Source organism: Astatotilapia calliptera, chromosome 13 (assembly GCF_900246225.1).
Source record: "Astatotilapia calliptera chromosome 13, fAstCal1.2, whole genome shotgun sequence".
Lineage (NCBI taxonomy): Eukaryota > Metazoa > Chordata > Actinopteri > Cichliformes > Cichlidae > Astatotilapia > Astatotilapia calliptera.
The window spans coordinates 2,759,391-2,774,020 of NC_039314.1; the positions used below are offsets into that span (position 1 = coordinate 2,759,391).

The window sequence follows — 14,630 nt, forward strand, 5'->3', positions numbered from 1 at the left end:
TTAGGGACCTTTGTTTAGGGCACTCACACTAGAGAGGCCTGGCCAAGTGCTTGTCCTTTGTCTCCCCTCTCTCACCCCGGCTCCCATCCTTCCATGTGGACGAAGGGCTAGTTCAGATGTTTTTGAAAGGACGCTTGTATTTCACCATATGGAGATGAGATGCTGCATGTGCACCGGTGTGTTTGTGTGCATGCCTGCTCCCATGAGCACTGATGATAACAACAAAAACACACACATGCAAAAAAAAAAAAAAAAAACCAGTAAGGGCAAAGACTGTTTTGGTACTGCACATTTAGCCTTGTAAACATGTGTCACCAGTCACCTTTAAACACAAAACAAAACTGAAAAAATTGGACCAAAATTTGGACCCTAGCCTAGCTTAGCTAGCTTATTAAAATAAACCCCAATCCATCTGTATTTTAGGCACAATATGGCTGCGTACAAACCCAGGTGTAGTATCATCTCCAATTACACAGGTGACCAGTCTCAGATCACTAATTGAAGAGGTTGAATCACTAAACATCAGGGATAATATCATCTGAATTTTAATTCAGAGCAATTTAGCCCACTTTAATGGAAAGTGCAAAATAACCGGATAAATAAAAGAAAAAAGTGATAGGAATGGATTTCATAACTAAAAGCACTAGGCAATCAAATGAAATCATGACAGTTATGAGTTTGGCAGGCGTACAGCGTCCAAAGCTTTTTGCTGTAATGGCCACCGCTATTATGAGCATTAGCCCAATTCCCTCACGAATTCAGTACTCTGTGGTGAGCTGGGTCAGAAATACAAACACTCACACACACAAATGCATCCCCGTGTCAGGTCCAGTTGGGTGCTGCGGTGGCGCTGTGAATGTTTGTAGGTTGACTATTAAGGAGAGGCAAGAGGGCAAAAGGGACGTGCTGGTATAATGCATTTACTAATAACTGTTTATTATTGTTGGTTCCCCAGGGGGAGCACTTTATGGAAATGGCTGTATATGAAGGGCAGAGGTGCGAGAAGGCCACTGGGAAAATTAGCTTTTTAGATTCCCCCCACAATGTCCTACCAGCTTCCTACCTGTGGTGTGTCACCCTGAAAGCCGGGATCATATGCATGTGTTTGTTTATGCTGATGCAGACGTACAGCATCGAGGTGCATTACCAAAAACAAAAAAACTAGTATTTAAATCCAGGGACAGTCTGAGCAATTTCTGTGCAAATGTTTGCTGTCAGACAACACTTTTCAACCTGAATCAGCCACACTACCTCCTCTTCACACTTTAGAAGACAGTGGGCTCACTAATTAACACACATATGCAACACACAACTGCACTGTCTCATACTTGAGCAAGGTGTGATCTCGCACTTATTTGCATACACTAATTAAGTGCATTGCATCTAATAACACAATATAGCTGCCCTGCATTAATGATTTGACTCTTCCAGTGGAACACAATCACATCTTTACAGTCACAGTACCAACAAAAGATTTTTGCATATTTTAACACTGACTTTGACCCAGCAGGCATTTTCACAATACATAATGCAGCGGCACTGGTTATGTAAAGGAGAGAATAAACCTCATATAAAATGTACATTAATTTATTAGAAGTTTAACTTGTTTAACACTAAAATAATTTATGACTCTGGATTTGAAGTCTGATCAAAATAGCAAGCCAGGTATACAACTGTTGATCATGTGTCCTCGTACTGGAGGCACCACTATTCTCTTGTCCTGTGTATTTATTATGAAACTATTTTCTTTATTGTTCTGCCCCAAATCTGGCAACCTAATTCAGCCTGCATGTGCACACAGATGTACTAATAAAGGCCACTATGAAAGGCAAATTTTCATAAAATCTTTCATAGTTCTTTCCCAATATTTCATCCAATCCTCCAAAAAGGTTTCGGTAAATAATCCTTTTCTCTGTTATTGGGTAATAAAGACTAGAATCAATGTTCCCTCTAAGCTGCGCGTGTGCGCAATTGCGCACTGCTGGCACCGTCTCTGCGCACAGACAAAAATCTAACCTGAACTGACATTAAAAAACATAAAAACTTTAACAATTCTGTTTTGCAGTGTTAGTCAGTAAGTGACTGGCTGCTATGGGATTAGAACGATACCACCTTACCCCATAGTGCAGCCAATAATGCGATTCACATTCGTATATACACAGCTAATCAACGTCGTTGACAGGCTATGACGGCGTCCTTATGCGTCGACACCGGTGTTTTAGCTAGCAAAGTGGCGTGGCTGTTGTGGAGTGAAGCCACGTTAATGACAACGTGAACAACCATTGGAGATGTGAGCAGGACAGACGGAACAATTGACGGAAAAAGTGTGGACTTTATACCAGTTTTTGAATTGTGTTGAAAACACGTAAAACCAGAGTTATGATAAAAATATCTGCAATGTTTGGTTTTCTTCCTGAATACTGTCGTTGTTTATATTTACTGCGGGAAGAAACAGTAAAAACAGCGTTTTATAAGGAAAATGCTCGAAAGCGCTCTCCGCCTGTGAGCAAAAAGAACCCCCCCCCCCACACACACACACACACACACACACACGAACACACACCCACTCTTTCCTATTGGTCGAAAAAAGTACCATGTCGACCAATCAAAAAATGATATGGCAACATGGCATTTAGTTGTTTAGGAAGGGGGGAGTTTTAGGAGTGACGGCGGTGTTTTGAGATGTGAGAGATTTGTGACGTTTAGCGCAAATCTTTTGTAGTTAGTGTGTTGTGTAGATTTTTTGACATTTTCATTGTAAGTGGGCTAAAGCAGTAAATTAAAAGTAGTCTAACATAAATGCAAATGCTGTAGTTTGATTATTTTAATAAACCATGTAACTTGGATGGATTCGATGCTGGCGTGACCACAGTGCACACGTCTGCTGTTGCTCACAGTGGTCCAAGGGACCGCTCAGGGAGTTGTGTTCACTCAGACACATGAAAAATTAGAGGGAACATTGATTAGAATTTTTTGATCTTCGTTAATCCAGCAGTAACCTTCCAAAGATTTACACTGCCTAACACCAGTGGACCAAAGCACCAGCCCCTGGTTGGTAGAACAGTACACCAGACCAGGCATATGTCATTGGCTGACTGGTGGCACAGTGTGCAATGGTTAGTGTTGTTGTCTCAAAACAATGGTCCTGAGTCCTGGGCCTATGTGGAGTTTGCATGTTCTTCCTCTATGTGGGTTCTCTCTGTGTACTCCAGCTTCCTCTATAGTCCAAACCATCCATGTCGCAGGCCAAGTTGGCCGTAAATGGTTGTCCAACAGTCGGGGGGGCTGTCTAGGGTGCACCCTTCCTGACATCTGGGATATGTTCCAGCTCGACAATTACCCTCAACTGAATAAGTGGAAGAAAATGGATGTATAGTTGGACGCCTTATTAAGCAGTATTCTTTGTTCCACAATTTTACACATTCTTTTTTATATTGCCCAGACAAACACAACAGACAAAGCAGCTCTTGTTCGTGGTATCAGGAAATTGATGTTACAAAGTTCTAGTGTGCATATGTGAAACATGTCGATGTAAACATATCCTCAATTGTATTGTTGGTGGCACTGCGTTCAAATCTGCAGTTCTGAATTAGAGTCAACAAGCATGATGTAGTTTTAGGCCTGTGAGGTTTAAAAAATCTTCTAACTCCAACCCTCTGCTATTTTTTTACAATTATTTTTCAAATTATTCCCTTGCATCTTCAAAATCAGTTTCCATCAGGTAGAATTTCCTTTTCTTTTCCTGAAAAAAAAAAAACGCTTTGTCTTCAAAACTTAGGGTTAGATTTGGAGTAAAGGGTTGGGTTCTCACAGACGATCGCACAGACGTCTCAAGGTTAAAGTTATTTTTGCCGCATTTGGGAGAGATGTGCACCTCGTATTGGATACTTCAATTCAGTTTCTTAAGATTCCCAGCACAGCACTTTGTGCCACCTGGTGGGCTCTCAGTTCATCTTGATTTTGCAAAGCTGAGGGCAGATCAATATGGATTCAACTAAGTTTCAAGTTTGATCACCAATAAAACAAATAAGCTTTAGAGAAAATTTACATGGAGCACATTTGCCTTCAAGGTGTTCCATTCTGTGGGAAATGCAGTTTAATTTCCTTCACTTTTATTATTTTTCAGAGAAAGTGTATCTAGCAGATGTATGAATTCCAATAAAGCTTTGTAGGAGTGTAGAGTGGGGTCATGTTAACAATCCATTCAAATTTGTTTTAAGTCCACCAAGGTCTTCAAGGTCAACTCAGTGAATTATTGATTGAAAATTTACAAACAGCCGTATAACTAAGAAAGTATGATTCTTACAAGTGTGGTGTTTATGGTCAATATATAGAAAGTAACATATAAAGATTTAAAATGTGTCCCATTTGACCTCTGGCCTCTCTTTCCAGGTCAATATTTAATTTAAAAATCAAAACAAAAATAAAGCAGTGAACAAAAAACCTTTCACAGGATTTTTTTCCAAAATATTCAAACAATTTTTTGCTAAACAATGACATGAATGTTAGAAATGTAATAAATGCACATGATTAAAAAGTAATAACAAATATTTATATTCAAAATGATCTAGTATACTAAAAGGGGTTTCCACAGGGCAAATAATTTTTTTTACCACGCTACAAACTTTAAAGGAAAGAAAATATTAATATATATGTACAATAATTTTCCAGTGAATGCAAGTATTGTGTTCTCTTTGACTGCTTCCTGTTTATATTGTGGTGCTTGGTCTAAAAAAGGTCAAAGGTCACCAACAAGTAAGCACAAACACATATATAGATATAAAAGTACATCCTAGATCTGAGATATTATTTTCATGGTATCTCAGTAATTATGTAGTGTTTTTGATTTTTTTAAACAAAGTGAAGAACGCTTCATGACATCTGGAAGAATTAGTAGGAAAAACTACCAACTGCAAAAGGTATAGACAACAACTGTGAGCAGCATTTTGCATTGAGAGACATCTACAAAGCCCAACAATATTGCATTCCTGGATTAATGCCTTTGTTTTGTGATGTTTGGAGGCTCATTTAAAAGACAAATGAACAAAGTAAATTAAATAAATTATGCAAACAAAAAAATGAACAAATTACAATTTAATCTCTTGGGAGAGTGGGGAAAAATCATTTCACTAAGTAAAGCAAACATTTTAGTCTTTCATTGAAACAAATGGAACTTAAGGAACAAGAACAGAAAACATCCAGGAGGACGCCAAGCTCATTTTACTCAACATATCTTGAAATAAGCCTTACATTGAAAGATGTCAATGAAAACATTTACTAAGCTTGATTATTTTTGAGGGAGTGTGTGTGTGTGTGTGTGTGTGTGTGTGTGTGTGTGTGTGTGTGTGTGTGTGTGTGTGTGTGTGTGTGTGTGTGTGTGTGTGTGTGTGAGAGAGAGAGCCTCTTGACCTCACAGTGAAGCACCGGGAGAGACTATTTTTCCCTCATTGTCCTGAGAAAGCAAAGTCCAAACCCCGCTGGTTTTGACTGAAGGACGTGTTTATCTACAGCATTTGACTTTTTATTATGCTCCTCTGCAGTCAGGAGGATGCAGCATATGGCTGAAAGGGCTACGATCCAGTCTAGATCCAGCGGGACCCCATCAAAACCAGACACATGGTTAAGCGGATTAGAGCTTACTGTCCATCCTTACAGCTATTTCAGATACATAAAGAAATGTATGCATTCAGATGAACAATGTGGCTTTTAATTGCACAGAACTGTTCAACATAAACGTGAAGACTAAAGGGAAGCAGCAAGAAGAAGAATGTTTTATCAACACTATGATGTCATTTTACGGTTATTTTTACATGTAGCTATAAGTATAAGTAAGTATAACCAAAGTATACAAATGTTATTTTAAGGATCCCTAAAATTTAACAAAACCTTCCTCAGAATTTTTAGGTGGCTCTTTTTAGTCAATATCTCTTGTGCTTTGTGTGCTTCTACGACATATTTAAATTTGCTTCCCGTCAGTATGAGCTGACTGCTTGGCTGATGCCCTTCTGCACATCCAGTTGGTAAATCACTTAGGGTGTACTTTTTAAAGCTTCTCTAACCTGCCTACACTTGCTGTTGACACTACAGGCTGCTTTGCAACCCACCTCCATCCTAACTGCCGCTTTTCACACTGCTTCTGACTTGGGTGTTATTGTATCTTCTCTCATTGGTGCCTGCTCGCCCTGCTTTTAGTCTGTGCACATGAAATGGTGCAGAGGTCATACTATCAGTTGATCATGACTTAAGTGTAATTTAGAATAAATGCAGGAGAATCTAAAATTAATATTTTGCACTTAAAGACATCTGTTGTTGAAAGAACAAAAAAAACCAACAACCAGATAATGTAATTAACCCAAATATAATAAGTAAGAAGAATAACTAAAACAAGTGCCAGCTTAGGCATCCAGCTAAGTTTTAGGTAATTAATATTTTCCAGAATCCAGGGAATCAGCTGGAAAACACAGTCTAAACTATGTAAAACTATGTAAAAAGGCTACAATATTGTAACACTGCATTGCATGGTTTTCATAGCAAAAAGAAACATACTTCAATGTATCTTGGTTACCGGGGTGACTAGGCCCGCCCGAGGCAGTTGTGACGACACAGCCGTTCTGAAAAGGTCAGAGATTTTACATGCACTTATTCACACAACTTTAAATGGTGGCCGATGTCAACATCAGTTTTCTAAACCCCTTTAAAACTGACCTTTTTCTGGTGAGGTCTGGCTGCACAAGCTATGATCTTTTCCTAAATTAAAAGTAGACTTATTGCACTTTTTCTGCCAGAGATACGGTTACAGTGGTGTTTGTGTAAAAGTCCAGTTTCAAATAATGAGGTCAGTGTGTGTCCCATGGTGCCAGCACATAATTGCTGTCACCGATGTTAGTGTTAAATGGACTGGGATTTAAATAGTATGTTCTTAACACTCCAGTCCAGTGGATGCCTTGACATGAAGGCACTGGTGGAGCCAGCGATCTAACCACCAACCTTCCAATAGGTAGATAACTCATTACATCTTCTGAGCCATAGCCAAACCTGTAGAAAGGTGTTCACACATATCACGGTTGCTTCTTCAGACACAGGTGTTCCAATCAAATTTAACAATAAACACATGATCTACCTGCTCCTTCCACTTAGTCAACTAAACCAAAACACTAATATTACTACGTAAACCTTTTCTTTTTGCCTTTTAGACCGATGTACCCAAGTTGAACATTAAAAGACATTCAGACTTGTGAGAAATCTCCACCAGACCACACAGATATGAAATTCCCTGATCAACTCACAGGAATTTTGTGTAACGACGGCCTCAGATTTTAACCAGACATTCTAAAAGCTGCAACAATTTTGAATTATATCAATATTACATCATGTCCCTTTCGCCCTTTTTACTGGCCTCCATAACTTATATCGCCCACTAATATGTGCCAGGAAATACTTACCTGATAGGATATTTTCTCAATAAAAAAATTATGATGATCAAGAGTGGGGGGTAAGGATAAAAACAAAGAGTCTAATCCCATAGTGAAGGAAGACATATCTTAGCATCAGGAAGGAAAGGAAAGGCAACCAGGCAGGCAGTCGGCCTGAACTGTAATTAATGAACAAGTTTCTCATGATTAACTTTTATTAAGCGATACTCCTGAGTCCTCCTGCCGGCAGGTAATAGGAGAGGCCTGGGGAGAGGGAGAGGGATGAAGTGAGGGAAGGACAACGGAGGGAGACACTCGACCCCATTATTTCTCCTCAGCCACTCATAAAAACAGCATCCCGTAAACTCATAAAATCCTTTCCCACTGTAACTGGGCCCTTAAGCTGCGGCCTGCTAAATTAGAAGGGCATGCAACGCTCAGCTAGGAAAGCCTAGTATAGATGGAATGCTTTATGTCTGCATTTTGAGATGGTATTTATTTTTCTAATAAAACACAGAGATGGTGGTTGAGAGTAAATATCTTTATGCAGGTACTTTAAAGTAGGACCTGATTTCTTCACATATGACAAAGACGCTTTTAGCCAGTGTTTTATTTCTGGCCTTTATACTTTTTTTTTTTAAAAAGGCTATTACTTCAACTAGTCTTAGATTAAGAGTAAAAGAAAATAAAACAGCTAAAACCTTAAGACACTCATCACAAATAACCTTGCAGGTGCACAGGCACCATTTCCCTTGAGATAAAATGGCAACTCTTTTTATTGAACAGAAATTGTTTTTGTTGTGTTACAGTGCTTTAGAAATCCAATTTTTATTTTGTTTTGCCCAGTTGAAAATACTGTTTTGTTTGTTTTTTGTTATATCTAATGCACATGTTGGTATAAATAAATTAAATAAAAACTAACTTATATAGGGCATAATTACTTTTTTTCTTGCTAGCTGCCATTATGAGGAGCTGTAACTAACAATGTTACTTTTCCATTTCTGAAAATGTTTTCCGCTTGTTTGTGAAGCTCACTACATATATAAAGCCCTCATTCATTTATATAAGAATTACAGGTTATTTAATGTTTCACTTTGGGAAATATGTTTAATTGAAAAAAACAATCTGCATACTGAAAACATGTTTTTTCATGATGCTTGAACTAGCAGATCGTTGTTGGCCTAGCTTAAATATGTTTAAGCTAGGCTATGCTAATACTAGAAAAAGAAAATTAGCTGAGGAATATTGATACAAAAACATCAATATTACATCATGTCTATGAGCTTACATCTGAAGCTCTTAATTTTGTTACTTTTATATTTAGTTTTTAGTTTTAGATCAATTTAGTTCAGCATTATCTTTTCTTACAGCTTACCAGCTAGTTTTGGCATGTGAACTTAAATGTTGAGATTTTGTCACAACATAGCCTAACATGATGTCAACTCTTGCCCCAGAAAGAGCAGACGCCAAGTTTAAGCTTTAGTTCTGCCAACAGGTTTGAACAGATTCCTTTTCTTTCGTGTTGGTTAAAGAAGTGAAGCATAATAATTCAATGACTAAGAAGATTTTTTTTCTTACAGAATATCAGTTACTACCCTCCCAGACCGACAGCCGCTTACATCCTGATCACTGACTGTACACTACAAATAAGAAAAATTCTCAGTAAATGACTGAAAAATGACTGTATGCAACTCGTACTAATATGGTGAATAGTCTGAGAATTCAAGTTCATTTTACGTTCGAAGTTAAAATGTTATTTAAAATTGACCAGAAATCTATACTAAATGGACTAAAGGCTTAAGAAATACAAATTCGCAAATGTTAATGAAACTCAGTATCTTACTTAACAAAAATCTAACAGTCTTGTATTTACAGGTATTTGCTTTTTTTCAGTTTTGTAAATTATTTTGATCTGACAGAATTCAGTTCAGTTCAGTTCATTTTTATTTCAAACATTTCAAACATGTGCCTTCACAATCATTACAAAATATCATTCCATTATTTGTTTGAAAAGGAGTAGGCAGAAGTATTTACTTATTTGTCCCTACCCCCTCAAGTTTTACCTCTCATTCATTTAATTTTTTTTTTTTTAGTCTTAAATTAAACAAACAACATATGAAACAAAAGTACAAAGAATCAAACAGTACATGGTATGTAAGAAATTAATAAAGATATTCATGTTAAATTATGATGTGCATTGCTCTCCTTATTCAAAAAACAAAACTTTATGAATAAAAGATTAACATATTATATTCCGGGGAAGAATCATATAGCGCTTATGAGAAGTGGCATAGTCATTCTCACAGTATTCTAGAGATTTTTTGACATAGGCTTCTTAAAACCTCTGTAAATCATATATCATTGAACGCATTAAAGCTACCAAATCTCCTGGAGAACAAGCTTCTGGAACAAATTTCGACAACATCAACTGACCTGGCAATATCTACTTTTGAAAATGATTCCCTGCATATCAGCCCTGTGTATTTCTCCACGTCCAACAAAACTCCACCAGCACATCAGGCTTTATGAAATATATGGGGAATCACATTAAATCAAAATGAAGCTCTTATTTCCAAATATAATAAACAGAAATCCAGGCTGCTAACACCTAGTGAGGTCTATGGCCCGGTCGTCTGAGCCACACAGCACAAAGATGGTGTGGTCTTCATATAAGAGAGCTTCATAAGGCAAGCATCCTCCTCAGACACCTCTACTTCATAAAGAAGCATTAGCCATTAGCCACTAGGACTCACATCTGATCACAGCCGCTTTAGCACTGTCTTGTCTTTTTGCATGCATTCTAACACATGTTATTAAAATGACACCTGCTTTAGAGTCACATCCCCACATAGAGTCTGTAGTGTTTTCAACGAGGATGTTGGTGACACCGAGTTAAACCACAAATGAAGACCCTGGAGTTTAGTTGCAGCTTGTTTAATTGTCTCCATGAACATGTGGTGAAAACTGAAATGACAGAAAATAAACTCCATCTCAACAGGCAGAAGCATGTTTACATCAATAAAGTGCATTACTCTCACTAAAACATTCATGTTAGCAAATACACATTAATATCCAAAGTTATCTGTACAGACTGTCATATAAAGTAACTTACGGCGTTCCGGCCTGATAATTCGGAGTAGATGGCATTAGATTACATCTCCATACTGCCTTTAGCATGAGGAGCCTGTTTCTCAGCAAAACCTAGCGCTTGACCAAAACCGGAAGTGCTCGACCGGAACCGGAAGTGCCCCGCCAGAACAGGAAATACATTTTAGCGATATTTTCCTTTTAACTAAAACGTATGTAAAGCATGAATTATTCATATTAACAACACATATTAATTTCTTAATGGCAAATCTTTTTAGAATTATTTATTTCAAACTTATGAACCTATTTATTCAGAGAAATGCCTTAAGGGCAACACACTCCCCGCCTGGCCTCGGGAGGCCACTATGCTAAACAAACATTATGCATTCAGTCCTTTGGCATGAGGAGGATAACTTCTGTAACTGGTCGCATAAATGTCTTTATGCACCCTTGATTGCATGTCTTTACCTCAATTTTCCTTACTCGATCGTCGATTATGTTTTTGTTCCTGCAAGCGCTTTTTATGCAGTTTTTGCAAAGCTATATGTGGAACGAAACCGTGACCGAGGACAAGCTGATGGCATCAGATGTAAGTACAACTCCTCCGGTTTCATATGCAAAACAAATTATTGCGCTAGCTTACACGGTTCAGGTTCTACAGGGATTTAAAAATAGTTACGCAAAACGGAGCGTGCTGCTCTGACCGGCTTTAAAGGGTTAACAAGGACTTTAAAAAAAATAATATAAAATAGTGTGCAACACCACTGAAGTTTTTTTTTTTTTTAACTCTTTTCAACCAACGGCAGTCACTCTCCAAATAACTTCTGCTTAGCTTTCCGAGCTTCCCTCGGGTCCTCTTAATCAGCGGTCTCCACCCTTTTTTGCGCCACGGACCGGTTTATGCCCGACAATATTTTCACGGACCGGCCTTTAAGGTGTCGCGGATAAATGAGGGAGGGGCTAATAATCGGCTCAGTCATTTTTAATGATCGTTGAAAGCCCAGATCGTAATCGTGATTAAAATTCGATTAATTGAGCAGCCCTATCAAAAAGTTCGAAGAACTCAGGCTTGGCTAAAGAACGATTGCTCTGATCGTCTAGTATTACATATGCCTTGACAGCTCTGTCCTTGTAACCTTTAGGGTACACCCATGTGAGACATATCTTGGAACATGAACGTCCCCACTGACCTGAACCGCACACGTCTGTGCAGCTTGTTGTGACATCAACCGTGTCATGACTGTTTTCTCTCTCCCCGCCATTCTCTTGTGCCGGAGGTGGAGCCTTGTTGGTCTGTGGTGGAGGACCGGGATGCATGACTGCGTCGTGACTTGTGCTGTCACATTCAGAACACTTTACTGAAGATTTGCATTCCTTCGCAAGATGAGTATCTGAAGAACAGCATCTGAAGCATAATCCTTTCTCTTTGAGGAAGGCCTTCCTTTCGTCCAGTGCTTTATTCCTAAATGTTCTGCATCTTTTGAGCGGGTGTGGCTTGTTATGCAGTGGGCAGTTCCGGTTAAAGTCCTTGTTAGGGGGAGAAATATAGGTTTTGTGTACAGTAATTGGCTTGCTGGAATTTAAGTTTTTTGCAAAAGATTTTTCTGGTTTTAAGTTTTGCTGTTGGAAACTTGGATCATTGCGTTTCTTTGCCTCTTTACATATGAATTCACAGAAGTACTCAAAAGGTGGGAAACAGCCTTGGTTGTTCTCTTTATATTGAGAGCCGTGTGACATCCACCTCTCCTGAAGTCCATATGGGAGTTTGTCTACGATTGGGCTGATTCCACGAGAAGTGTCCAGATAGAGTAGACCAGGCAGATGGCCGTCTTCCTTAGCGCCTTGAATCTCTTGCAGTAAATCTCCTAGTTCACGTAGCTTGACATGATCTTTGACTGTTATTTTGGGGAAACTGTCCAACCGTTGGAAAAGTGACCTTTCGATTATTTCTGATGCTGCATAACATTCATTCAGTCTTTCCCATGCTTTGCATAGAGCTAATGTGGGGTTGTTGACATATACTGAACGTATGCGTTTCACCTGATCACTCGACTCTCTCCCTAACCACTTTGTCATGAGATCTAGCTCTTGAATGGGGGTGAGTTGGACTTCAGCTGTCGCACTGGTAAATGAAGAGCACCATGCTCTGTAGTTCTCTGGCCTATCGTCGAACTGGTAAAGGCCTGAGATTATTAAATCTCGACGTGCCATGTATTGGGCAAAGGGTTCTGCTGGATTTAAAATGCTGGCCGTGGTGTTATAGTTATGCTGAGGTATGAATGGTGAGCCGCATGGGTTGAGAGGGATATTTTGTTTCTCCACTTTAGGTTTTGTTTCACCTTTCAGCTGGCTGGGCTTATTTAGAGCAGCGATATTATCTTTGGTAAGTCTTGTTTCAGAGTTGATGGGTTGTGGCTCTAAATTGCCTTCTTCAGAGGGATGCCACGTTACAAATGTGTTCGGTGAACTTGCTTGGGGGCAAGAAGTGGTTGGTAATTTTTGTGGACTGGGAGATAGCTTGGTGTCCATTTGAGATCGTACATATTCATTTGTACGTTCTAATTTTACGCTTTCTGATGGAGATTTTCTACTCTCAGGTTCTTCTTGTATAGCTTCAGCTACAGCAGCATCAGCTTCCCTCTGTAATGTTAACACTTCTAATTCTGCATCTATTTTTGCCTTTTCCAGTTCGCTTTGAGCTTTTTCAACCTTTAACTGTGCTTCTTTTGTTGCATAGCATGCTCTCACCTTGGCAGCCTCTGCTTTAGCTCGAGCATGGGCAGCGCTTACTGCTGATCCAGATGAGCGGCTGGTCCTTAAACTGCGTGCAGACTTGTTACTGGATGCCATTTTGACCGTGATGAATCACCAGTAGCCGCCTTTTCACTATAGTGTTTTCAACGAGGATGTTGGTGACACAGAGTTAAACCACAAATGAAGACCCTGGAGTTTAGTTGCAGCTTGTTTAATTGTCTCCATGAACATGTGGTGAAAACTGAAATGACAGAAAATAAACTCCATCTCAACAGGCAGAAGCATGTTTACATCAATAAAGTGCATTACTCTCACTAAAACATTCATGTTAGCAAATACACATTAATATCCAAAGTTATCTGTACAGACTGTCATATAAAGTAACTTACGGCGTTCCGGCCTGATAATTCGGAGTAGATGGCATTAGATTACATCTCCATACTGCCTTTAGCATGAGGAGCCTGTTTCTCAGCAAAACCGAGCGCTTGACCAAAACCGGAAGTGCTCGACCGGAACCGGAAGTGCCCCGCCAGAACAGGAAATACATTTTAGCGATATTTTCCTTTTAACTAAAACGTATGTAAAGCATGAATTATTCATATTAACAACACATATTAATTTCTTAATGGCAAATCTTTTTAGAATTATTTATTTCAAACTTATGAACCTATTTATTCAGAGAAATGCCTTAAGGGAAACACAGAGTCGCAATGACTGCCATCTATCTGCTATCATCTACTAGGTAGTTGTGTTGAGAAAGAGGGTGTATGTGTCAAAAACAAAGAGCTGTATCTGCTGACTATCTTTTGTCAGTAATATTGTTATAACCATATCACTGATTTTATTTTAGCTTCTTTGTTTCTTAGCAGTTGAATCCTTTTGTGCATCACACTAGACCTCGACGACTTGACAAGAAGCAATCTATCTACCTAGCTATGTAAGATTAAATAAACATTAGCACATATCTATAGCATTTGAACAATGAAATCCAAATAAAATCTCTCCACAGTGAAATCTGCAGGCAAAGAGGGAATAAGCAGTCTTTGCTGTCAAGGAGAGACCTTGTGTTATTGCCAGTCACTTCTCTTCATGCTAGTCTGTTATTGTCCAAGATGTATTCCAGGTGAGTACATCCACCTTACTGGCTGTGGTGAAGCTACATAGAGCATTATACCTGTATGGCTACAATGATGGTGACGTGTAGTTACACTCTAGGAGGGTGCATGTCAGGATGGAGTCAGAAGAATTTGCAGTTCTAATGTTCCTTCTTTAACAAAAAGTATGAATCCATGCATTTGTTAAACATTTTTTGCTTAATCAGTTCAGGGCAGCGGGTGGCTGGGCTGAAGCCTATCCCAGCTGTCATACGGGTGTGAA

The 14,630-nt window shown here is 38.9% G+C and overlaps 1 protein-coding gene across 2 annotated transcripts; it reads right to left on the reverse strand.

Moving 5' to 3' along the window:
• Positions 1-9,519: 9,519 nt before the first annotated feature.
• Positions 9,520-14,351, reverse strand: LOC113035531 (uncharacterized). Of its 2 annotated transcripts, XM_026191160.1 has the most exons (3): positions 13,643-14,351; positions 11,690-13,494; positions 9,520-10,376 (listed from the first exon to the last, which is right to left on the reverse strand). In XM_026191160.1, exons 2-3 carry the CDS (start codon positions 13,347-13,349, stop codon positions 10,279-10,281), a joined length of 1,758 nt encoding a protein of 585 aa, XP_026046945.1. In that variant the 5' UTR covers positions 13,350-13,494; positions 13,643-14,351; the 3' UTR covers positions 9,520-10,278. The 2 variants fall into 2 exon arrangements, with proteins under 2 accessions (XP_026046945.1, XP_026046944.1); XM_026191159.1 differs by lacking the exon at positions 13,643-14,351 and having other exon boundaries at positions 11,690-13,636.
• Positions 14,352-14,630: the final 279 nt, after the last annotated feature.